The sequence below is a fragment of the Bactrocera dorsalis genome, chromosome 3 (assembly GCF_023373825.1).
Source record: "Bactrocera dorsalis isolate Fly_Bdor chromosome 3, ASM2337382v1, whole genome shotgun sequence".
Classification (NCBI taxonomy): Eukaryota; Metazoa; Arthropoda; class Insecta; order Diptera; family Tephritidae; genus Bactrocera; species Bactrocera dorsalis.
The window spans coordinates 79,722,107-79,750,099 of NC_064305.1; the positions used below are offsets into that span (position 1 = coordinate 79,722,107).

At 30.1% G+C, this 27,993-nt stretch overlaps 1 protein-coding gene across 4 annotated transcripts; it reads left to right on the plus strand.

The window, feature by feature from the left end:
• The first annotated feature begins 151 nt into the window (after positions 1-151).
• Positions 152-27,985, plus strand: LOC105229957 (hypothetical protein). Of its 4 annotated transcripts, XM_049452309.1 has the most exons (12): positions 382-1,228; positions 4,308-4,375; positions 6,355-6,392; positions 6,901-6,938; positions 11,927-12,058; positions 22,362-22,490; positions 22,606-22,742; positions 23,422-23,442; positions 23,616-23,829; positions 23,902-24,232; positions 24,304-24,485; positions 26,670-27,985. In XM_049452309.1, exons 1-12 carry the CDS (start codon positions 1,021-1,023, stop codon positions 26,759-26,761), a joined length of 1,590 nt encoding a protein of 529 aa, XP_049308266.1. In that variant the 5' UTR covers positions 382-1,020; the 3' UTR covers positions 26,762-27,985. The 4 variants fall into 4 exon arrangements, with proteins under 4 accessions (XP_011208775.1, XP_049308266.1, XP_011208773.1 ...); XM_011210471.4 differs by lacking the exon at positions 23,422-23,442; XM_049452310.1 differs by lacking the exon at positions 11,927-12,058.
• Positions 27,986-27,993: the final 8 nt, after the last annotated feature.

A 27,993-nucleotide genomic window follows, 5' to 3' on the forward strand; every position in this document is an offset into this window, starting at 1 on the left:
TATTTCTTTTGCCCGTACTTTACACAAAACTTTGGAATTTTACATATTAGTAAATAATTGAAACACACAAATCTATAAGATAGCATAGATTCACAAAATATTTAGTAATCTACATTTCGTACATAAACATTTTCTATTGATCCGATAACACAGTGTTTCGTTTCGCATAATTTTGGCACATCTTTGATATTCTATCGTTAATAATTTAAAAAATTAATATAATTTTTGTAATTTTAATGGGCAAACAATATAAAGTTAAATTCTTAATTTATTTCTTTGCTGGTTTCTTGTTGGCACAAATATTTTGTCGTATTCTTGACAATTTCGCGGTTGTTACCATCTGGCATCTTTGCATCGAATTACATAAAAAGGGGAGCTTTTCGACCATGTTCTCTCAGTCATTTTAGTGATTTGGCTCCAGCAAATTTACATTTCGTGATTAACCGTGAATAAATCTTTCGGTCTTTCCATGTGTCTGCGAATGTGAAATTAAACAATTTTTTTATTACGCAAATACCGTGTAAACTTTCCGAAGATGTTCAAACACAAACAGGATAGACGTAAACTCTGATATTCGGCCCATATCTGGTCGTTGCATTACATTGAAGGCGAACGTACCCCGCGTGTGAACTGATATTTCAGTTTTTCACTTTGGCGGAAGCGGAAAAATCCCCACAGCACACAGTTCAATGCTAGAATTCATCAAGTTCAACTCAGAATTGACACAACAACACCTTTGCCAAAGTAAACGGTTTCGATTATAAATAAAAAAAAATCTTTTGACGGCAAGAAAATCCAGTTTAAGAAAATTGACAAGACATAATATACGCCAAAGGAAATATCGTATAAAGAACACCAACATAGCTCGGAATTTGTAAGCGTCAATCAACAAATCTATATCTGCGCTCTGCCTATACGCGTATTACATATATCAGACGGGGTAAATTAATCAGCTGTGAAAAACAAGTAGAAGTGCAACGAGAATTATTGAGTGAGGCAATCTTCTGTAAGTTGGTCAAAATGGAGTGCAAGGACGAAACAACGGGAAATGACAATGGCAAACAAACAAAGGAACAGTCCAAACAACAGGACATTGAAAAGAAAATGGAAGAACAAAAACAACAACCCGAAAAGACATCGCCAAAGTTAAATCCACGAGCTGGCTTGAAGCTGGCCAAAACAAATGGTGCCTCCAAAAAACGTGTTTATAAAGTAGTGCTAACAGGCGGTAAGTACGCTCAATATACCTAATAATATTTATTGAAATAAATCTGTCTTTAAGCTAGAAATATTTGTACGACGAGTTTGCAAGTCATAATTTGGAGTCAGTGTATAAAGAAATGTGTAGCATACTAAACTCTAGTTGAATTGTGGATAAACTTTTTCATTTGTTATGTTTCTCTTGATTATCCTCGCTTTTGTGCAAATGTGCATTATAACTTTATGCCAACCGGCGTTGCTGGGTTTTTTTGGTTATCGAAGACAATAAATGTATCTACACGTGTTCATATTCCAAAACATATACTAGGAACCTGCTATTTCTTCAATTCATTAAAACCAGTTTTATGAAATTTCAGAGAGGTATCAGTTTTCAGTTACATATGTGTACTCATATAATAGATACCACACTTGACATATAATATATTTTTTTTTGTATTTCATGGCTGAGATAATATACTATACTTGAAAATTTGTAGAAATCTCAGAGTTTGTACATGTTTATATGCATGAAAGTACAACGGACTATATACAACATTTGCCAAAAGTCAATTTCGTGATATGTATAAGTGCCCCCACTAACACATTCATTGTTCAGCAAGCTGCTTGCTTTTGCGTCAAATCTATTTAAAAATCGTCTTCTACGATCAGCTATAGACTTATATATTAGTATACATGTGTATGTGTAGACAGTGATATGAAAGAATGAAAGAAATTAGTTAAAACACCGGCAAATATTTCAATATACTTGTGCATATGTTGAATTAAAAATGTATACATACGTTTCAAATATTTTATTTTTTTAGTTGTTTTGTATTGAGTGCAGTTAATTAAAAGAAATATATGCATGTCTTTCTAGTATCTACTTTATAGTCGAATAATTGCAACTATTTACGTAAATAGATATGTACGGATCATATGTACATATGTATATACCAACATTTAAGCACTTTCATCTTGATAACCGTCATCAATATGTATTTTGTAGCACATACAGCTAATTAAATGAATTATTGCAATAAATTGTGTAACATTAACACCGGTTTAAATACGACACGCCCAGCTCTTATTTTGTTATTGTTGCTCTTATCACTAAAAGCTTCTATCTCCATACGAAAACCATAGTTTGCTTTAGTAGCCGGCTAACTTTGCCCCATATGAATGATGGAAATCTCGCTAAGCTAAGTTAAAAAGGCAATAATCAAAGTAAAAAAAAATACAAAAAAGTGAAATCACTAATTGCATTGATTAAAATTTATTTTAGTGACGATTTAACGATTACTAGTTGTTTCAAGGAATGAAAAAAATATTAACTAAGCTGCCACTATTTTTACAGGTGGTTTGGAAGCCTGTTGGTTAAAGCAAGCCCTTTTTTTACAGTAAAGTTTGCGTTTAAATTTATTTTAAATCTCTTTCACTTTGAAAACGTAATTTGTGAATGATTTTGAATTACTTTAAATTTACTTTTTGTTCGGCGTTCTTTCATTATTTATTTCAAAGCACTTTTTATGAATGAGTTATTGGAAAATTCGTAGATTAATGTTATTATCTTATCAATCCAAACAAGTATTTGCAAGCCATATGATATGGTATTAATACGTTCACAATTTTTTTTTGTTATTACAAAACAATCACATAGTAATCACATTTGTCCAAATAATAACATACTATACGAGTACTTATGTTTTTTACAACTTCAGATTGTTTTTATTTTATAACAGCGACACAAGTAATTTTCTTTGTTTGCAGGGTGTTCATAAATTACCTTCTGCTTCGTTTATTTTGCCTTGAATGTATTTCACATTTATTCTATAATAAATTTAGTTAAATTTAATTCTAACTAGCTCAATACTACATAGTGGTTTACAATGTGCATGTGTATATACCTAAACATTTTATTTTTTTATGTCACTATCTGGTTCACGCCACTTGGCCAGTTGTTGAAAGTGGTTATGTCGAAAGCCATTAACTGCTTAACAATTGTTATTGACCGTTAGTTATGGTTCTTTGCAAATATGACCATTGGCCGTTATGTAGCTCATTCAATTGAAAAACAATTGCAATGTTTGCTACATATTCTATCTACTAGACATTATCATATTGACAGGCATGCGTTCTTGCAATCACATTTACAAATGCATATTTATTGTGCATATGGGAGCAATTTCCATTTCAATCAAATTCAATTTAAAGCCAATCGCTTAGTCAGAATCACGACAGTTCTCAAGTGTATAGGTAGAAAAGTGTATTTTATAAATGTATAAACATACGTACATATGTATGTATATACTTTATATGTGCATATGCACATTCGACTTCCTATTGCGATGTTTTGCGAATTTTCAATCAATTTCTATTTTTATTGATTAATATTTTATTTATTTGTTTCTCACATTCTAAATAAAACAACCCTTAGCGTCATTACACTTAGTTTTTATTTTTCATATTTATAGAATAATACTGAGAATCTATACGTACATTTTTTTATGCACCGGTGGGCCTGTCCGTATCGATAACTGTCGAAGTCATAGCATATAATAGGCGTGTAATCAAGCAAGAGCTGTCTGTTGGTTGTCATCTGTTGTTGTTTTTGTTATTTTCTCAAGGTCAGCATGATGTTGTACGTTTTCTTATGTGTCCGTATGTGTGTACATGCTATACAATCTGAATTACTTCTATGTAGATAGGTGATAGTATTGTGGTGCTGATGTTGCATGGAGGCAAGACCTTCATTTGCTCGAAAACTCCCTCATTGCACATTTGAACTTGAATATTGAAGAAAGGGTAGTATTTTTAGCGGTTTCCGTATAAGCCAAGCATTTACAATTTGTTTACTTATTCACCTGCCATACAGCAGTCGGTCATTTGTGTGAGCATCACTGATTAGGTGGGGGGTGTTGAGTTGTGTAATTGCATTTGAACAGCAGGAGATTTCTATTTTTAAATGCGTATTGTATACAACCACAAAATTACAATATGTATGTAGATAAGTATATATGTAGATATTGCTTGTGTATTTCGCTAAATCATATGCTTTTATAAATATTTAAAATACATCCATTTGTGTATTTATTTTTCTTTCTTTGCAGGTCCATGTGGTGGCAAAACAACTGGCCAATCACGTCTGTGCACGTTCTTTGAAAATTTAGGATGGAAGGTATGTTGAATATTAGATGAATTAAGGGATTTACTACAAGGTGTATTCGTTTCTTTTTTATTTCTCACTAAGTCCCCACTACTTACCAACTGAAATTGATTCTACTTTCTGTATATATTCTAATGTCTAATGTATACTAAACAATATAGTCAGTCCTTACTTACTAAAGTTATTATTGGAGGAAGTTCATACGAATTAAAGCAAATGCAGCATTTTAATTAATTTTGTTTGTGGAAATATGATATTTCATTTGGAAATAGTTTGCGCATATTCATAGTTGCATAAAGTCGTATCTATGTGGATAAGTTTGTAGTATAAATACTAGCCTTCTTCAACGCGAAGATTACGTACATCGTTCTGATTAGTTCACATTTGCCTTTTTACTTCATTGAGACTCTCAGTCGAATCTCAACAAGTACATTTCCTACTTGAGAAAAGTGCTCTTACATACAAAAGCACCATTCACTGCTAAAAATGACAGCGTTTTTTTGTAAACATCTATGAATATGCGCCAATAAAACAATAGACATAAATGTAATATTTTCAGTATCTTTCGCATATTGTGCAATGTAATATTTTCAGTATCTTTCGCATAAAATGACGTTTTACAATGATGTAACTATGACACATATTTACCATGGAAAATAAAATAATTTTTTTAATTTCTATTTAATTTAGTTAATTTTAAAATCAAATACTTTATGTATAAAAGTAGAGATTTGCAAAATATAGTTAAAAACCTTTTAAGAAATATTTTTAAATAAAATATTAATAAGTCCCTTAAAGTGTAATTGTACTCGAGGTTTGAAAAATATGTTCTCCAACTATTTGAACAATTGAATTAAGGAATAGTAAACTTTTTATTTATTTATTTTTTAGTTTTTACAACTAGAAATTTATTTATGAGATTGACAATCAGTACTGCACAGAATGTATTAAAAAATAATTTAATTAACATTTGATTTTTTTTGTAATTACAAAAATCTTAATTAAAAATAATTAAAAGTTATTTATCCAATGAAAAAAAAATGTATTCCAAGTACAGGAGAAATAAAAAAATGTAATATTAAATACCGAATTGAAAAACAAAAATTAATAAATTAAAAAAATAAAAAGTACAGGTTTATAATTAAATATAAAAAAAATGTTTTAAAGTGGATTAATTCAATTTTAAATTTTTTATTCAGAATTTGGGAATTAAAAAAAAAATAAATCGCAACCCTGTTGACAATAAATATCTATAAAGTGACATACATACATACGAGGTTTTAAATTTCTACACTCTTGACATTCATAATTAATAAATCCATGAATTTCAAGAGTTATTGTTTTTACATGATATTTATTAAAATGTGTATATTTCCATCATTGTAAAAATGTCATAGTTCCACGACTAACGGGTTATAGAATATCATGTTATTATTTTATAGCAATTACCTAAACCTAGTATTGGTTGTTAGAGACAGGGTTTTTTTTTTTAGAAATTATTGGTGAAGTTTAAAAGAAACAAAACTAACAAATACAGAGCACATAACTGCCTTAGACAATAAGTTTATTTAACAAGGAAACGTCGTAATATGTTAATTGTAAAATGTAAATATATGGTTAATATTTCAATGCATAAGCATGGACCAAAATGGGAAAAAATTATTGATTTAAAAACGTCGAAAATTGTTAAGAAAAAATCGATAAGAATAACAGCTTTTGTGAATAATTATGTAGACTTTCAATAATTTTATGTGGGTTTATACAGAATAAGCTGTTTAAAACATCCAATTCTGAGAAAAATTAAATAATCAACAAATACAGTGCAAAATTTTCTGCAACTCACCACGTTTTATACACAAAACCCGTTAGTAAAAAAATTTATTTAAATCATTAGTGAATAATTTTTTAGGAAATTAAAAAGATAAACAATACAATCTACTAGTTGTTACACGACCATGACAAACGAAATGAGCTTTTAATAATTTTTTCAGGTATTCCGTGTGCCTGAAACGGCTACCGTGCTCCTCAGGTAAATGCCTAAAAATTCAAATTAATTGAATGCAAAATAAAGAAAATAATTAAAAAAAAAATTAAAAAATTTCATTTCATAAAACTGTATTGAAGATTTGTTGGCATTAAAATAAATCTTTAAATAGTTAAACTGTAAACAACCTTTTAGCAATACTAACATTGAAAACAACAACAAATTAATGTTTACAAAATACATTCTTTACTTTTACTTAAATCAAATACTGCCAGCAAATATAAAAATTATACATTTTGTGCTTTATATACATATATAATCTGTTGAAGCTATGAGACGTAAAGTACTATACAATACAATGACACATACAATAATCTAGTATACAATAACTTTTTTAAACATTTTTTGCACTAATTAAATAAAAAAAAGTAAATTTTTCAAATTTGCGTATTTCCGCAATTGAGAATTGTTCACGAATTTTTTTTTCGAGTTCCATCAATATAAATGTTGACTGATTTAATTTTTAATCTCTTCTTCTTTTGTGAAAATATAGTGGTGGCGTTAAATTCTCGGATCTCACAGATAAAGAAGGTAATTACTTGCATTTATATATATATTTATTTATTTAAATGAAAATACTATATGTAATACTATATAAAAAGATAGGAAAAATTTGATGCAGACATGAAAGAAATATTTGCAAGCAATAAAAATGCAAAAAACATGAATATTCCCAAAAAATTGTAAAAATTAATTAAAAAGTGAAGCGTGCGGTTTTATTGAGTAATTAAATCTAAGATAATTTTAAAATGCTCAAATTGCAAGCCTATATGTACAAACATAGGGTATGCTTTGATTTTTTTTTGTCTCTCACTCATTTTTCGTTGAAAATGTAAAAAAAAAAAATTATTTATTTTATTTATAATAGTTTTAATAATTAAATTTAGAATTACAAGAAAAATATTTTAAATTTATTTTTTGTTCACTTTCAACCATATTGATATTATATTTATAACCTGAACAAGACACGTTAAGTATACCACGAGGTTTGTAACACCCAGAATTTCCTTCTGGGTCGGAGCTCTTTATAATTTATATATAAATGGCCACTGTGACTAACTGACTCAATTTAGTCTCTCAGTTTTTGAGATATCGATCTGAAATTTTTCACATGTTTCTCTCCCCGAGAAGCTGTTCTTTTGTTGGAAACGCCGATATCGGACCACTATAGCATATAACAGCCATACAAACTGAACGTTCTAAATGAAATTCTTTGTGAACAGCTTTGACAAGATATCTTCAAGAAATTGTATTTATTTAATTTTATTGAGAATATTGTGTAAGGCAACAGTACAATCACCAACAAAATCTTTCAGATCTGACCATCCATTAAATCCTTGCATGGAAAGCAGTTTTATTTGGCAAGATTTAAAAAAAATTTGACATGGATTATTGACCAAGGCAACGGTATAATCTTCGAGCAGATTGTTCCGTTCCGATTACTATATCATGTAGGTAACTGACCAATCAAAATCAAGTTTTTATATGGAACACATGTTTACTTGTAAAGGGTATTACAGCTTCGTTGCAGTCTATTTTTAATTTTAAACGCGTTATAAAGCCGTTATATTAACGTATGCAATCGCTGGATAGATACATAGTTATCTTTCTACCAACAAAAAAATAACCCTGATTCGCTCAATGTGAAGGCATCTTCAGAGTATAGTATTTCGTTTGCCTTCTCAAAGGTCATGTTCGCCGTTTTCCGTCACTCGCAAGTATTTGCCAAATATTTCTGACTAGCGGTTTTTCATTCTGCTTGGTTCGTACTCAACGTGCAAATAGTTGTACTATATATGTCGTACCAACGAATTTAAAACAACTGCACAATTATATACATACATACATACTTATGTACGTAAGTATATCAAGTTGTAAGTACATATTTCTTTGTAGAAATGCATTCTTGCGTAGGTGCATCCGCTACTGCACTTGGCTAGGTACACTTTCTTGCACTTAGCTGTGTCAACTCGGATGGCACAAAGTCCCATCGTCGTCAGTTGGACATTTGTCAGTTATCCAACAAATGGCGCGCTGATATATGTATGTACATACTTACGTACATACACATATGTATATAAACATATGTTTTGTACTACATATGAATATGCACTTTGGTTTGCAGTTTATTTTGATTCGCGTTTAAAGAAAATAATAGTATTTGTTATTGTAGCGGGTTATTGAAATCGTGCCAAAGCGCCTGCTATGCTTTTCTCGAAAATTCACGTTGCCAGGCGTCACATTTCTTTCATGCTCACGTTCACGTTATTTGGCTTTAGTCCCGCGTAACAGCGGGCCTCCCTATTTGTGGTCATCTCAGAGGCTAATAATGACTACATTAGTCAATTTATCACCAACCCCCAAAGCTGCAAAAAAAGCTGATAAATGAGAATACCTTTGTGTCTTTTCGCCCCACCTCCTTTATACTGAGCTCTTCTTTTTTATTACATTTTGCTTTTTTTTTTGCTTTGTGCTGATCACTTTCAAATGTTTATTATACAATAAATAATGCCATTGCATGTTCATGTCTAATTAGATTTAATTGTTCTTGTGCGTTTTTTTAGTTTTTTTATTGTTTGTTTATACAACAACAATAATAAAAATCAGAAAGGTATATGCACGCAAAAGACAATTTCCATACAATATGTCAGCTCGTGCCGTGAGCTAATTTGGGGTATTGGATATTGTCATACAAGTTGTTTATCCTAATTAGGAGCACTTCATTTTTGTAACCTCAAAGTAAAAAGATTTCCATAACTCTCATGCATTAATTTCGCGTATCATCGTGTATTTAGTTGATTGTTTAATAGCTTGCGAATTATAATTTGTTCAATATACTAGAGTTCAAATAAAATTGTAAACAAACGCACAGACATGCATGTGTAAATATTTTACCAAACAAAATGTCGCGTGACTTCTTTAAATTCAGAAAATTATAGGTGCAAATACATACATACATTTCGTAAAGTTCTTTTCAACAATTACAAAATTTCCAAAAAATATTCCTTAATGTTAAGGTCGAGGTTATTCGGAAGACACATACGCCATTCCAACAAAATGGGAGATGCCCCTAATTAACTGATAACATATGTATGTATGTATGTACAAAGTTATTGTGAAATCAATATATACATATGTACATACATACATACATACATATCCACTCATTCAAATTTTTAAATATAAAATCAAAGTCCACCAAAAGTCAGCTTTGCGTTATGCGTTCAATTTTTTTGTAATAAGATTTTTTTCAAGATTTATATTTTTTTATATTTATTTATTTATTTTATTTTTATAGCCATGTCTGTGTCTATATACATATATCATTTGGTTTTTGAAGTATCAATCTGAAATTTTATACAACTTCTTTTTTTCCCAAGAAGCCGATCACTGGCCGGTGTCTGACCACTCTGGCTTACATATACATAACTGCCATTCAAACTCCTCGATCAAAACCAAGTCCTTATATGGAAAACTAAAGAAGATATCTTAACGAAGTTTGGCATACATTATTGTCCAAAACAACGCTGCAATCTCTGAACATATTGTTCAGATCGGACCACTATTCCGTATAACTACCTTTCAAACTTATCGATCAAAACAAAGTCCTTGTATGGAAAACTTTTTCATTTAACAAGTTCTTCACGAAATTCGGCATAAATTATTAACCGAGGCCACTATAGCATATCGTCAAATAAACAAGCGATCAATTGAAACCTCAGCAGTTTAAACTTATACTTATTCTGAATTGACCCCGTTATACCAAATATAACATCACCTCTTTGTATGCCTAGCAAACCTCACTTTCCTTATGGCCTACCATTAGTTGACTTCGATGACAACCAACCTAAACTTTGCCACTCAAGCGAGGATTAGATAACTGTTACAGCAACAACAATCAAAATCAAATCCTTGTATGACAATTTTTATTACTTGACAATATATGCAACCGAAATTTGGCATGGGTTATTGTTCAAGTCAACGCTATATTCTTCGAACAAATTGTTCAGATCGGACCACTATAGCATTTAGGTTATGTGAGGACTTAGCAACTGAACTCCATCTGGTATTGCAAAGGACCAAACTGGTCTATTAGCCTACCATTTTATCCCGACCTAACTATAGCATTTAGCTGTCATACAAACTAATCGATCAAATTAAAGATAAAGTTGTGTTTATGCTATTTTACATATGTACATATGTATGTATGTAAATAAAAATTCAACTGTAAGGGTATTGTAGATGCGGTCCCGTATTTTTTGATTATTTTTTATATTTTTTTAATTCAAAATAATTATTTTTGTTTTTAATTTTTTTATGAATTTTCGTTTAATGTAAATTTAGTATTTATCATTCTTTTTTTATACAATTTACCTTAACTAGTAGTGAATTAAATTTGCTATCAAGCGTTCTAACCAACAAACCTGCTTAAGTCATCCGCTCGTTTAAAATTGTTTGCACATATTGGCATATTAAAATTACACCATTTTTATTTTTTTCTCAGCAATTAGAAAAACATACACAGCAGTTAATATAAAATATCTGTAAACTGAAACCGCATGACCAACTGTGTAAATTCTTCTTTTGACTTTGAAACTCACATATTGACTATTTTAATCCTTTTTAATCGATCGAATTTGTCTTATTCAACTAGAATTATCTACTCACCGTTTCCGCACACGTCTAAACCCTTGAGCTTTAAAAGAAATTAGCACACAAATGCTATACAAACCTATGCATATAAAACGTTTTGCCTCAAGTGTAATTGGCAGGCGGGCATTTTTTCGTAATGATAAAATTGATTGATTCAATCGTCAATAATAAACGTTGCCGCTTTTGAATGTTTGCTGATTATTAATTGTACACGCAAAGGGGATTGGACGCAGTTTGCGGCCGATTGCACTCACTCCCGCGCTCTTTAATTATTGGGCATTAAAAAGTTATATTTCAGAGTTGTGGTTGTGGTCTTGATTTCTTTTATTGAACGAAAAAGTTGTAAAATAATAAATGAAATGTCACATGCGCGCTTCACTTTTTAAAAATAAACACAATACATATATAAAATAGATATACATAAATAGTTTATTATTATTTTTTTTTTAGAAAATTGTAAAAATTTATAGTTGTGAAATGCAAAAAAAAATAGTAGAAAAAATTCCATCTTTAAACCTTTTTATGAAAAGTTGTTTAGTCTCGCCTTAAATGTGCCAATAGATTGCCATTTCTCTCGTTTTTATTTAATTAAGCATTCTCTACTTTATCTACTTTTGTATTTATGTATGCTAAGAAATGTAAATGCATATGTATATACCACTAATTACAAACATATGTACATATATTACTTAGGTTGAGTTTTTTTATTTTACAATTGCAAACTGCATACATATATAATACACTTAGGTGTATATATAAACATATTAGATATACTTATAAATATGTATGTACATATGTAGCATTAGCGATATGTTTGTATGTAGAATATATACTGTATTATGTATGTATGTATGTACATTTGATAGCGCCACCAACGCCAAGCACATTCAAATACAAAAATCTACCATTCGCTGCACCGGAACACAGTCTCATTGACTTGACCGCATCCTGTCCACGCTGCTTGGCCGATGCTGCCTCCAAACCCAATGGCAGCGAAGGTGAGTTCACACCACGCGTTTTGCATATGACTGTGTGGTTGTGTGTGTGTGTTTGTCTGACTGTCTGTCGTCTATGTGCGCGTGTGCTCGTTTTTTATATTTTGGTATGAAAACAAAACAAAATAAAAGGAAAAGGACAAAATTTAAATATGAATTGATGATGATTTAATCATATTTTGTTACAAATATGTATGTATATACATACATACATATATGCATATGTAAGTATGTGTGTATGCAACAGGAATATTGTTGACTTTGGCAATTTAAATATTTTACATTTGCTAAAAGGAATGCAATTTAAGGTCAACAATATTTGCCCACAAATGCATAGATACTTCATACTTCAGGGTTGCAAATAATGCATTAAATGTTTAATTAAATCCCTTTTTCTCCCAAATACCGGATTTAAAAATAAAAAAATAATATTCCCAAAATCAGAATTATAAATTCAAAAACATTATTTTTTAATTTAACACTAAAAATTTTAAATCTAATTTTTAATTAAAATATCCGCAACCCTGAAACTTATAAATACATATTTACATAAGTATGTACTATATGTGAAAATTACATGCAATTTGTTTAATTATACTGTAAATTAATTTGGTGGTTGAAATTTTCGAAATTAAAAACTTAAACGAGTACACCACACTTGCACTAGTTCGGCGACGTAAAGCAACAGTTGTTTTAACATAAAAATCTCTGATCACCTGCTATACTTGCGTATCTTATTCAATGAATTTGCTTGGCAAAAATTTATTTTATTATTTTCTTTTTGTTTTGCTATTTTTGCTGCTTACAATTTTCGTTTTCAAATGGCCAATTGTTTTTTTTTTTTTGTAATGTATATTTAAATTTGTATCCTTCTTCAGTTTAGGTTTGCTGATTTTGTTTAATATATAATGCATGTGTGTGTTGTTTTTATTGGTTTTTTGTTTTAATTTTCTTATTTGCAATTTTTTTTTTGTATTTTTTTTTTTGTTTGTTTCCTTCCTTTTTGTTTATATTATGTATCTTTAAATTGTGTTTGTCTTTTATTCCATTTTATTTTGCAGTTATAGTAAATTTTGTGTTTTTGTTTTGTACTAAAAATTTCATCTGTATATCTTTCAAACATTCATATACACCAAAGCACTTACATATACAACAATACCTACGCATAACCTGAATATGTCGACGCTAAAGCGATTTAGTTAAAATATGGAGATACATACATACATATATAAATGCACAATCTTATATTTGTATATCTGTAGATCCTAACTCGTGGTTTCCTGACGTCGACAATGTGGGAGTACTGTGTAGTTTATTTTTACGCTAGAAAAGCTTATTTGCCGTACTTATGGATCAGTGCTATACAGTCTCTCTACTATATTTTGTACTTAGTATATTATTTTGCAAATGTTGCTACGTGCTAGTCGACGCAGCTCACTTTCTGCCAGGCCCCTTTATATAATGTTTAATATCTGTTTTGTTTTGTTTTGACAAGTTGTTTAATAGTTTTTTAAGAATTTTATTAATGTATGCGTTTCTTTCTATAATGTATAATGTCTTTACAAAGGTGTCTGACGTCGTTTCCTGTCATTTGTCGTAGCTTGCTAATAACACGTGCAAAAAAGATACACACACACATCCACACCGCTTTCGTCTTTATTCGTAAAGTCTCTAAATACATAATATACGTATAAATAATATCACTGTAGAAGAAATATACTTGTAGTGATTCACAAATATAATTTGATTTCTGCTTTGCAATGATAAGATGACCATTAAAAACTGGATGAAACTTGTTCATGTTTGGAAAACCTTATCAATAGACCATTTATCACAATTACCTGCTGATTTGATATACATACATATGTACATAATTTTTTTTATATGAGGCTCCTTTTGAAATGTTGATGTTTAATTAATATGTTTTAAGTTTATTTCAATACAAAAATAATTAATACGAAACTGGCTACTATGGCTCCAGAGTGAAAATATTTGCTTGTTTCTATTCAAAGACTTTGCCTTTAAACCTTTAATTAAAATTCTATCCAAAAGGGGTGAAAGTCTATACTGTATCTAACCATTTGATAATGCAATTCTTTATTATCGCCTTCAAAATAGACAATACGTTGTCGAGAATCTCTTTAGCGAGTTAAAATATGTGTTGAGTCGATCCATAAGATATGTTGGGATCCTCTGCTATATTTCTATTACCTACACAGTGATTTTTAAGCACTGTTCCTTTAGCGTTTAACAGAGGTGAGGTGTATGGATACATGAAGTAAATTTTCGATGACTTCTCGACCTTCGCTGAAAGCTTTGTGCCACTCAAACACTTTTCTTCGTAATAAAGTAGACTTCACATAACAATTTCTACAAAATTTTTAACGATTCCGCATATCCGTGATTCCTGTGGAAAGAGAAAATTTCAAGCAACTGCTTGTTTTATTTGTTCCATTATAAAAATCGACAGACAAACTTTTCGCCTCGTAAACAAACAGCTGCTAAACACACACTAATTTACATATGGAGATTTTGGAAAAAATATATGTATATTCCGTTTAAATAGGTCACTCCGGGTTTAATTTAATGAGTATCCTTCTATTTGAGATAAATTTTAAAATTGAACCTGTATCAATATTTAATTTTCGATAAAGTCTATTTCTCTAAATACTTTTGGAACATTTTCATCAGTAATGCATTGATCAATTTTTGGCGTCGTAAACACATCACTATCAAAATATTTTCGCTCAAATTTCATGATACTTAGATGTCTAAATAACACTAGAATTAATAATACTAAATAATTCACGAATTTTTGGTTTGAGTTTGACGGGTGCCAGCTGATGCGCTGATCTATTCTATTGTGCCGATAACTGCCATAAAAACTGAAGGATCAAATTCGAAATAAATATATTGCTCCTTATTAAGTAACCTTTATCAACTTGAATGTTGTTTATATCAAACACCTTAGCTAGCAAGAACTGGCAAAATATTTTCCATTGAATGCAAAGCATTGGCCAGTTACATTTTCTGATTTAGTTATACGTATACATATGTACATATGTATGTATGTACATAAGTACATAGTTGCTACAAGAAATGCACCTGTGAAACGTATTGAGCTACAACGAAGTTAACATTTTTATTTTCTTTTTTTGTCCTACAAGATAATCAAACATAAATAAAATGTGAAGTCATCATGACAGTATCAGCTGTTTGGCTGGCGTGAAGTCAGCGCATGTTTATGAAAAAAATCCCTTTTCGGCGAAGAACCATTCTCTCAGTGACTAGAAACTTTTTTGAAAATGTAAATGTGTACATAAGTTTAATCTCCCTACCCTTGTAACTTATCATTTAGTCAGAATTTAGAGAAAAAGTGTAAAAAACTCTCGCACCAGAGAGCGAGGCGGCCAAAATTTTCGTGATCATGAACACATCAGTATGTTCTAGCTCAAATGCTGATGTGTAATAAATATCATTTAATTCCTTAAAACCGAAAGTATAGTAGAGATTATTCACATACATTTTGTAGACATTTGTATATTTATATTTATACTATATACTGTATTTCGAGACATTTCATACCTCTGCATCAGTGATGCCCAAATACCTTCGAAGATTGTGAAATTTACATAGTATTGTTTGAAATTCATTCTATATTATTATTTCGTATAATTTATAAATTTCTATATGTACACAAGTACTTGTGTGTATATGTATGTACATATGTATGTGCTTTCTGCTTTCACCCCCACAAATGTTCGTGTAAATGTGTAGTAGAAATTCGCGTCATCTGCTGACCTCAGAACTGGGCTAAATTAATGCAAAAAAAAACTTTCTCACACATTTAAGTCAAAAGAAATTAAAAATGATTAAATTTACACAGAAAATATTCAATATTAATTCACTTGATACTAGTGTGAACCAAATTCAATTTACCAACCAGGAGATAGAAACAAGCGACCACAGATAGGCGCTATTGTGCGGTGAGCGATAAAGTGCGTCTCGAGGTTGTTGTTTTTCAAAATACATAAATATATAGTATAGTATATACCACATATGAATACTGTCATATACTCGTAATACGAGTATGTGCAGTGAAATACTTGTCCCACTGTTTAGCGGGCAAATAGTTTACGTAGAAGAATTTCTTCACGCAGTCAACTGTATACATACAGACAAACGTATATATGTACATACACTATATACATATACGCTGCATGTGCCATAGAAAAGGGTATGTTTTATATTTTGGACACTCGTAGTAAAAACAGCAGCTGCGCTATTTTTGAAACGACAATACCAAAAACGCAATTTTTCGTGGCATTGGCGGGAATTACTCGATGGCTTTCACGTGCCTAAAAGAGGTCAGAAATGTTATTGACTTCACTAAGGTGACGGACAATAGTTATTATTTGTATAAAAATAGTCATATTTATATGTACATATGCTTGTGTAGTATTACACCATAAAATAGTAAATCAAGTTGTAGCGTTAGGTGCTTATAATGATAAGGAAGAAGTGCCTGTATTGCGTTGCGAAATTCGCGAAAGATACGTTCTGTTTTTGATAATAGATAAAATTTAATAATAATAGGTGCAATGTAAAAAAAAATGTAATAAAATCTTCTGCAAGAACGCTTTATGTGCACATACATAAGTATGTATGTTTTTGTATGGAGAAAAGCACGCGTTATCGCGTTTATAATATTACCGCCATAACTGTTTATGTTTATATTTTTTGTTGTGTTTATTTATTATTTCTTCGCAAAAAATACATGTCTATAAACACATGTATGTATGTATATTGAAGCATCACGTGCTGACCGCATCATTCAGTCATAATGAATTCTGTGACACACCGCTGGCACTTATTTGCATTCGTACACACATACATACATATGTATAAAGTCGTATGTATGCACATATTTACATGTCATGTGCAAGAGAAACACAATAATAAAGCCTTTGCACATGAGCAATTTTTCACACTTAATTGTACATGTGTATGTACATATGTACATATATAAGTAATAGATTCAGACGTGGGTCTTTACCTATGTTCATATACAAACACACAGGTTAATGCGTACATAACTATAAGTATTTGTTAACTAAATTTTTGCTAACATTTGCTAACAAGCAGACAAAATAGCACCTATTACTTACTTAGTACTACATACATACATATCTATATGTAAGGCATCTTATCGCCTTTAAATTCCCAATACCGGAAAGTGCACGATTGAGCAATTTTACTATCTACACTTACATATGTATGTATATGTATGTACATATGTACATTAATATTAAATTGGTTACAGTTGGAAATTCTAAAAATAATTTATTATTATTAATATCCATGTTTTAATCATAAGTGTATTTACCTGGTCCATATATAGACACTTATGGACATGTGTATGTGTTTGAAATAGTATAAAAAACTTTAATGGTTACTCGATATTGGTCGAACACGTTTGGTGTGATTTCTATACCCTCCATATTTTTAAGGCTTCCAAAATCTCTTCCCCCCCAAAGTCGCTTATTTGTAGCTGTCATTAAGTTTAGACTGTCTTATGATAATGTGTTAAGCACATTTATTTGTAATTTTCCACGTTTTAGCGCTAATTTTTGTAGTCACTTGTTCCTGTCAGATTTTTGAAAACCCCGCTTTTCTACTTTGTTACATTTTTTAACGCTTAGTTGCTTTTTTCGCTTAGGTTTTGTTTCTTTTTTTTTTGTTTATATAATACATATGTATGTATGTACATGTATGCCTTTTTAACAATTCGTTTGCATTTAGTTGTGTTGGTGTGCAGTAAATTAATATCAAACTATTTTTTTTTGCATTAATATATTTTTTTCGCCAAAAAGGAAATTAAGCAGAGAATGAATATCTGACATAAAGAGAAACACTCTCGTCAGCAACAATTTTACTTATGGAAATGAAAATACTTTACAATTTGAAAACAAATTGAATAATTAACATTTAACTATATAAATCAGGTTAAAATTACATACTGAAAAGCATCTACTGACAAGAAGTTGGTATTATGATGGCAGTGTAACAGCTGATATTAACAAAACCACATAGAGGCATTTAACTGTACAATAATGTGCGCAATTACCTTCTTGCTTGCAGCTAGAGAAATCTCACCTGAAGTTAAAAAATTTGTTAACAAAAACTTTTTCGAACCAATTAAGGTAATTTGCGAACCAATTAATAATCCATGGTAATTGTATACGTATGTAAGTCAGTAATAAAGGTGGCACTATCTTTAGTAAATACAATTAAAAACGTTGGTGGTAAAAAACGTGGTTGGTAAAAAAAATAGTTTTAGATAACAATTTTTATATTGAGCCAGATAATCTAAATTGTTTAAATAGAACGTAATAGGTAATGAAACGCAAATTTCAATTGGTTCAAAAAGACCTTTTCCGTTAATTCACTCTAATCAATTGATAAGAATTGACTTGTTGACAGTACACGCTCAGAGTACCAAGCTTCCGTTCATTTTGATTTGACTTCACAGATTCATGTAGCTAAATATTGTTGAATCAAAATAGCTAGCCACAGTAATCTGCCAACTTTAGAACCACACACAATCACAAATAAAAAAAAGTGTTCCATACAAGGACTTCACTTCGATCGTTCAGTTTGTATGTCAGCTATAAATGCTATAGTGATCCGAACTAAACAATATGTTCGGAGCTTGTAGCGTTGTCATGGATTATAAATATGCCAAATTTGTGGTGCGGGAAGATGTCGTGTCAATAAAAAAGTTTTTCATTCAAGGACTTGATATTGATAGATCAGTTCGTAGGGCAACTATACGTTATAGTGATTCGATGGACCCGATTCCGACAAATGAACAGCTTATTGGGCGAAAGAGACGTGTAGAAACTTTCAGATCGATATCTCAAAAACTGAGATATACATATGTATACTGACAAACAGATAGACGGACATGGCTCAATCGACTCATCGCATCAAATTGATCATTTATGTATGTATGTATTTACATATGTACATACATAAAAACTTTAGAGGCTCTCCGACGATTTCTTAAAAAAACATAGTGTATGTAGCTTCGGGTAATCACAATTCGTGAAGAGCCTATGTAACCTCGATTTAATTACAATTTTTTATTTTAATTATTAATAGCAATATAAACATAAAACGCGAATCGGCTTTGAATGTTCTTCTTTTATAGTTTTCAATTGTATACTGAAAATGGAAATACATAAAATTGGATTCCAATTCTAATAATATTAAATTGTTTATTTCAATATGCTTTGAATAATCGCCGACGGTAATTGAATAGAAACACAAATGCGCCGCAAATATAAACGAATTTGTAGTTGCGCAATTGTTTACATCAGCGTTGACCAAACCTCAAGCTTTTTTCTTGTTATCCCCTTTTTTAGTTTTTGCAAATTGTGTTATTGTGCACTAATTAAATTATCGCAGTGGAAAACAATTCACACATGCCCTTAGCTGTGGGTGGCTTTGTTGATCGGATCCACATGTCTAAGTCCATATGTATAGGTGCGCAGGGTATGGGAGGTGGCAAAAGCTCCACAACAGCTGACTGATTTTGCGGCAAATTAGTTGTGAGAATGTTTCACAACAAGAGACGGCATATTTGTGAAATGTCAATACTAGAAAAAAAAGAGAATGAAAGCCTATCTTGTTGCTAATATAAAATCGAATTGTCGTGACATTCAAAAAACCACATAACTGTGCTTTTATAATAAAATTTATTTGTGTATACACATACACGTGTCTTTATGTCTGCTTTCAGCGTTGGAAACAAAAATATTTCTATGTTTATTTATTTGTGTCTACATTGATCACTTGTCGCGTAAACAAAGTGAAGAAAGCGAGTAGTGTCGCGCAATCTTTTGCCAAATGATTATTGCTGGCTTTGTTCTTGTAAAAACCACAACAACAATCAAAACTATTTATTATTTATTGTAATGAATATCCCTGGTCGTTCAATGAGTAATGCATTCCAATCAAAAACACATTTGTATAATCTTATAAATTTACCAGAAATCATGAAATTAAAGACCCAATAAATATTTTAGAGTTCATTACGGAAAGTGATTTTATTAGTGGCGGCGTTTCTAACAAATGTTCTCAAATCAGTCAATGAAGTTTTTCATATGTTTTCAGCTTATCTCTACTGCTACTACAACCGTGTTGATTTCCGGATTACCAATTTTCGCTAGCGCCAGCCAAAGCCATACAAATTATCAATCGGCTGTAATCATACGACCTTCCGAGGTCAAATGATAGATACGATCGCAAAAGAATATGCCGCATAATGTTATTCGCTTAACCTATATTTTCCATAGTTTAGATTTTAAATATAGACAGACAAATCTACATATAATAAATACGTACATACATAAGTACATATGTATGTCTAACACGCATTTGGATACATAAGTATGTTTGGATGTATATTTATGGCTCTCTTCTCCCATCTTTAGATGCTATCCAGCACGTGGAGCATAAACATTTTGTTTTCTTTGTGACATTAAAAGTTTTTATCAACACTTTTCGAATTTTAAGTCCTGTCCGCGCCACTTGTTGATATCACCTGCATAATATATTAGATCAAATTTGGCCCGGACTTATAAAAAAAAAAACTGTATTTCCAAGTGTTCTAATAAAAACCTTTATTATCGCCTTCAAAATAAGCACCTTTTGAGCCAATAGTTAATCCAATTTTCCATACACTTGTTATAAGTCTCGGCTCAGATGGTCTTCAGTGAATTTTGGGGTTTTTGTCTTATTTATAAATCTATGCCATGTAACCTGTAATGCGTTTGATGAATATAGGGTTATATACCGCCTTATTACGCATCTCATTTGCGACATCTACTCCTGTCGGTTTTGCAAAAGATTCAGGTCTCATTCAGCTTCATACCCTAAATTTTAACAAAAATGTATTGAGTCCATCCAGAAGAGATGTTGAGATCCTCTTAAAATCTTTGATGCCAATACGACGATTTTCAAGCACTTTCCTAATTTTTTGAATGTTATCATGAGGCAAGTTTTCCGTGACTTCATTCTCGATAATTAACATTTAATTACTTTTCTGCTAAGCTTGTCATTTTATAAATAAATCAAATTGCATTATCGTCGAATTACTTGCAAACTTGATGCATCCCCCCTACAACCGAAAGCATTTGTTGTAAATTCGTAATTCTATATAAATTGCATAATTTGATCACAACAACAAATAATGTGAAGTACACTTACGTAACATATATATTTATAGCGTTGTTGATATTCAAAATAATATATTAATTTCACTGTTTATTGTTTAAATAAATAATAAAATTCCCATGGATGAACACGGTACGCTTTTGACTCATTTCAAAAATGTAAACATGTGCATAGGTAGATCCCTACGGGTGCTGCGCTACTCGAATGAGGAAAATTTGTCATTTTAAGGTTCTGATATTCATAAAAATTCTTTACAAGTATTATACATTCATTATTTCTTTATTATTAAGAGTATAATTTATTATTATTATGATGAAAATATTTTCATCGAGTGCAAGACTTCAGATCGATATCTCAAAAACTAAGGGACATGATAAAAGCGACTCAGCTGGTCACACTGATCATATAAATAATTTCTACGGTCTCCGACATTGTAGGTGGCTTTTTGGCAAATACCCTCTCAAGGAGATTATAAAATATATATAGTTACATACTGTTCATGGCCTGATTTTTGTGTAAATAAGTATATAAATAGTTTAAGATTTATTTTTAAAATCAAAATATGCAGATTCTGCCAAACTAAGATTTTTAGCTTTCAAAGTGAAGTAACAATAATACCGTAAGAATATATTTTGTAAAAAAAAATCGCATGTTGAATATTATTCGGAATATAAGAAAACATATCTGGGTACAAGACCGGTGTATGATAAATATTTGTCTGGAGAATCATAAATAAAATTACAGCACAAATGCATATCAGCATAATCACTTAAATACTCCATCAGAATGTAATTAAGAATACGCCACCACCACATCATGGTATTCGAATATGCAGCAATCATCACACAGCTGTTTGCGCAATCGATCAATCAATCATTGTTCATTGTTTAGCACAATTTCTATGTTTTTTGTACGTTTTTGCTTGCAAGTTTTTTCTTCTAAAATGCAAATTTATATTTTGCAAAAAATATATACATATATTGGTTAAATATGCAACTGCAAAGATTTTATAAATTAGAAATTTAAGTTCATAATCAATTAACTAATTTCACTATAAACATTACAGCTTTCAAGTTTCAAGAGAATCTAATACGTACAATGATACAAATCGAGAACACCTACTTCGAGTTGGGACAATCGAGTCTGCGTGATTGTTTGATTATCTGTGATCGTGGCGTCATGGATGCCAGTGCTTGTAAGTATTATCAGCTGTTATCAAATTTAGTTTATTTAATAGTATGTGCTCGACATTACGTATACTTACATATACACACATATAACTATATACGTTTGCATTCGTTTCAATGCAGATATCTCGAAAGAAAAATGGGAGAAAATGATGTCAGCGAATAACTGGAATCCTATAGAATTGCGTGATAATCGTTATCATCAGATTTTGCATTTGGTTTCCGCAGCAAATGGTGCTGAAGATTTCTACACAACTGAGGTAATGCAAATGTGCTTTTTTGTCATAGAATAGATAGTAATAAGTACTACAGTGTGTAATTAAGTTAAAAGTGCCATTTCATGTAGTTTGCATAATTTCGTATAATTATATTTTAGTGTTTTTGTTTTAATGTAACTGTGATGTTGAGATAAAAAAATCAAGAAACACCTCTAAGTAACATATTGTGAAAACATTACAAGTGAGATATACCATTCAATGCATGAGGGCTAGAATGAAACATGAACCATTAATTCAAAAGTCGAAGGTATAAAATTTCACTTAGTTTGTGTATTATATATTGTCCAATGTACACAAAATTAATTTACATTATATGTATGTAAGTTTTGTCTTTTAGAGAGGGATCCCAAGTGTCTTCAAATATATGTATATTACTTCAGAATATTACTTTTGTTTCTGTCATTTTAATATACATACTAAGAACAACTATTTCTTTATCCAAAGGCTTCATATCATTGAAATACTTTATTAAACCATCCATCATACTCGAGTTTTCAAATTACTAATGTCAGCTAGTTATTATATGTACATATAATTTTATATATTATATGTTAAACTTTGCCTAAGAACTCATAGCTAATTCTAACGTATACAAAATTCTGAAAGACTTACTTCGCCACTTACTAAAAATATCTTTTATTACACAATTTTTATTCAAAAGATTTTAAAGAAGCCTTCTCAGGTAAAGTTTTTCAACATTTTCAAGCTTAAAACGGTTGGAAAGCTATTGTAACAAAATAAAAATGCTAGGAGGCGTATTGAAAATATGTAACTGCAATATTACAGTTAGAAACTCACACAAATTAATAATTATAAATTAATTTTTGTAAAATAAAAATATGTTTTCTATTTTAGGATCATGCCTGCCGCTCTGAAGGTGTTGATATGGCACGTGATTTAGATTACAAGTCTGCAGCCGCATGGGTCGGTCATCCATATTTCGATGTCATTGATAATTCAACAAATTTTGAAACCAAAATGAATCGCCTAATCGAGGCAGTGTGTCAGAAAGTCGGCATCGATATTGGTGATCGTCTGCTTGCCACCTCAAGAAAACTGAAATTTCTCGGTATGTTAAGCAATTTAATATTTATACTATATTTTTAATTTTACATCTTTTGTGTTTGTCTTCAACTCACAGTCGCCACACTACCAGCCGATTCCGAATTTCCACCGTTTCAAGACTTCGATGTTGTACATCACTACTTGCAATCCTCAGGACCAAAAGTACAAGCGCGTTTGCGCAAACGTGGCCAAAAGAATCACTGGAGCTACATACACACAATACGCCGTCCCAACGTGCACGGACAGTCGCGCATCGAGGTAAAAACACAACTAACGCATCGCGATTACATGAATCTGTTAGCGCAACGCGACGATGCACATTTCACCATCTACAAGCGACGTCGCTGTTTCCTCATCAACAATCAATATTTCCAATTGGACATCTACAGAGAACCCAGCCATCCACGGTATGTTGCAACATAAAATTGATTAACTTCATTTAACTATATTACTAAAAAATATTTTACCAAACATGCAGTTGTAAGGGGCTGATCCTGTTGGAAACCTACTCTTCACACTCGGGCGATGCGCTGAAAAATTATATGCCCAAATTTTTGAATATCGTCAAAGAGGTCACTGGTGATCCAGCATATTCGATGTTCAACTTGTCGTTGCGTGAAGATTGGAGCACGACAAAGAAATTCTGGCACCCAATGCCCGGTAAGGAAGGCAGCAAAACTAGTGAAACCAAAACTGGAGACATTGTCGTCGATAGTGATTAATGCACTAGATGATGATGATGCCTGCTTGCTTGTTTACCCGCCTAAACTACCTAAATATTAGTATAGTATAAGTAAATTAGCAGTAATCATAAAAAATTTCACATTTCACACCGCTGTAGTATACCTTTCGCTAATTGCTTGCCAATTATTATAATTTTAGGCATATTTATATGTGCGTATGTGTGTATAGAAATATGCGTATATAAAGTTCATTTAAATTGTTGTATATTTGAGTAAAAAATGTTCTACTAACAACAAATTTCAGTACTGAGTATTCGTAATATCTAACATAAAACTATTAAGATGTAGGCGTTTTGAAATTTTTATTTATTATATATACTGATAGTCAATAACAATAACACAATATAAAAAACACTATTCATTTGTATTAGCTGCCATATTTAGTATGTATTTATTACGCATTGTTCAATACAATTATTAGCAAATTGGAAAAAAATTCAGTAGTATATTTACAATATTTAGCAAAATACTTTGATATTAAAATGGTGACGGAATGTACTTACTATATTTATGTTGCAGCAATGTATTTTTGAAATTGTTATTCAAACATATAACGGAGTTTTTAGTTTAAACTTACTAAAACAAGCACCACCAAAATTGCTGGATTTTCTGTCAAAAGAATACTAATTTTTTTAAACAAATTTCCAATGTTCTGTTATCTACAGGGTTGCTAATAATGTAGTAAAAATATTTGGACTAACTTTTTTATTTAGGAGTTCCGAAAATCTTAGTTAAAATTTTTAACGGGAAATTCCGAATTAAAAAATAGAAAAAATTTAATCCCAAATGTGGGATAAAAAAAATATCTTAGTTCCAAAATCCGGCAAATAATTAAAAATTAAAAAAAGTAGTTTTGGAATTTATATTTTTTCGCTTTTGTGTACTTTGACTTCATCAATTTTTCTGCAATACTTTTGAGCACTTGCCTTGCATATACCAACGAATTAAATCTCAAAAACAGAATTAAAAAAAATATATTTTTTTTTAAATCTCTATGTTGGAGAAGATTTGTTTGCTTTCAAATTAATTTTCGGGATTAAAAATTGAACATTGACCTTATACATTGAAACAAATTAAATCTGAAAAAAAGAATTAAAAAATAAAAATTATTTTTTTCTAATCTATATGTTGGTGCGAAACTTTTTTGTCTTTAATTCATTTTTCGGGATTAAAAATTGAATTTTTAATTTTAATAAAAATTTTAAATTTATTTACAATAAAAATTTAAATTAAAAAACTATGTATTTAAAAAAATGTATTTACAATGCAAATTTAAAATTTAATAACAACTTTTAAATTGAAAATTTAATTAAATTTTTAATTATGTTATATTTTTAATCCGAGATGTTTTGGAAAACTTGGAATTAAAATTAAAAATATAATTTTTTTTCAAAATTTTTGATTAAAAAAATTCGTAACCCTGATTATCTACATCTTTATAATTAAATAACTTTAAATTTGTTTTTATATTAAAGTAATAACTTAGCAAATTTTTTTATTTAAATAATAACTTTATAAAATTTATTAATTACAGCACCGCACATTTTCACAATTCGACAAATATTTATGTAAATTTTTGTAAAATTCGAAAAATTCAATGACGTTGTAGTTTTGCTGTCTACTTTTAATATTTTGTGGTACTCAATTTATTTCAAAAACATTTTTGTGCGTTTTTAAAACTCTTCTACTACTTAAAAGTTAAAAAAAAAAAAAATTATTATTTTCAAGTGTAGATTTTAGAATTTTTATAAATTTTTATTTATTTGTGTAATACTTTTGTTTGCTTTGTGCTTACTTTTTATAAATACCGTTAGTATTTGTCCCTTACTTCTCTCCCCCTGCCTATCTCTCTCTCTTTAAACGCTTAACAAATAATATTTTTATTGAATTTCAACAAAATCGCTTCTTATATATTTCCCTACCACATTAATGAAATTTCTTCTTTAATTTTGCAATTTTTGCATGTATGCTTCATAATTTTATTGCAAACTCTGTACTCAATACATACTTATACGCACATACCATTGTATGTCTGCAAAAACACGCACAATTGCACATTATTTACATGTCTCTATTTTTCTGTTTATTTATTTAATTATAGAGGAAGTCACAACAGCTAATGGCAGTAAAATAAAACAATCAAACGGAGTATCGAATATGCAATTGGTACTTAATGGTCATGCCAAGGGTTAATTAATTAAATAGACAATATACTTTAAGAGTCATTATGAACGCCTTCAAATGATTTTGTAAGCAAAACAGATACATACTTATACTTATACTTACTTAAATTTATACAAACAAAATTTTAATATCATCGACCAACTCACTCATATAGATAATATAGTAGATGTATTTTAAAATATTCTCATAATGTTTTTCCCTAATTTTTTTTTGGAAATTTTTAATAACAACGCTTTAATGATATATAACTGTTTTACACAGAACTTAATTGTTAAAGTAATCACGTGAAATGCGAAACTTTTGTTGTATTTTTACTTAAAAGCGCTTTACTTAAAATATATACATATATACGCTATACACTCATTTATAATTATGTAATACCCGCGACGATTGAAGGCTATGCAAAGTGATTATTTCTTGATCATTATATAATAGTTATGGAGAGTATGCAGCAAGTTGCTGGCAATTTTGTGCTTGCAGTCGTCCTACTATTTTGGATGACTGATTGTGACTTCGAAACCATGCACGGACTGGGCATAAAGTAAAATTTAAAAAAAAGCAAGAGTTAACCTCAAACTATATTTAAAATACTTAAAAAATAATTATACATATGACATTTCGTTTTATTTGTCTGACACATTTTGTGCGTGCATACTAATATTAATTTATATTCTCATGTAATTGTTGCACATCTTGTATTTTATCATAAACAAACAAAAAAAAAACAGAAAATTATAACTGCAAAGCAATAAAAAGCATAAATTGTTAAAATAGCAAGGGAAATATCGGCAAAGTATTTATTATGTATGCGTTTGCTTATACAAAATTTGTAAGAAAAATTATAAAATTGTGAACAACATGTATGTATGTAAAATTTGTTAGCTTGCCAATTTGTGATTTTCGACCAAATGAAACACAAATGTGGTTAGACATAAATTCTTTGTAATTTTTCATTTTTAGTAAAGTTTTCAAATTGATAATTTATAGATTGAGAGCTGACCATCAATAAAACAAAAAAAAAACAACTTTTTAACCTATTTTTAATATAAGCAAAAATAAAAATATTAAATTAAAATTAGCTCTTGTATTTGTAAATGATGATGAAAAATTGTTATTAGTGAGTAAAAAAATATTAGGAAAAAACGAAAAAACAAATATTAAGAGAACCTATTTAAAATTCATCAAGACCAACAAAAAAATAAATAAAGTCACTAGAACACCAAACTGAAAGAATTTTTTCT

Coding starts and splice junctions, on each gene's coding strand:
- LOC105229957 (XM_049452309.1), top strand. CDS start 1,021: ATGGAGTGCAAGGACGAAACAACGGGAAATGACAATGGCAAACAAACA. Junction 23,830..23,901: donor AAGAAAACTGAAATTTCTCG/GTATGTTAAGCA, acceptor TTCAACTCACAG/TCGCCACACTACCAGCCGAT. Junction 24,233..24,303: donor AGAGAACCCAGCCATCCACG/GTATGTTGCAAC, acceptor CCAAACATGCAG/TTGTAAGGGGCTGATCCTGT.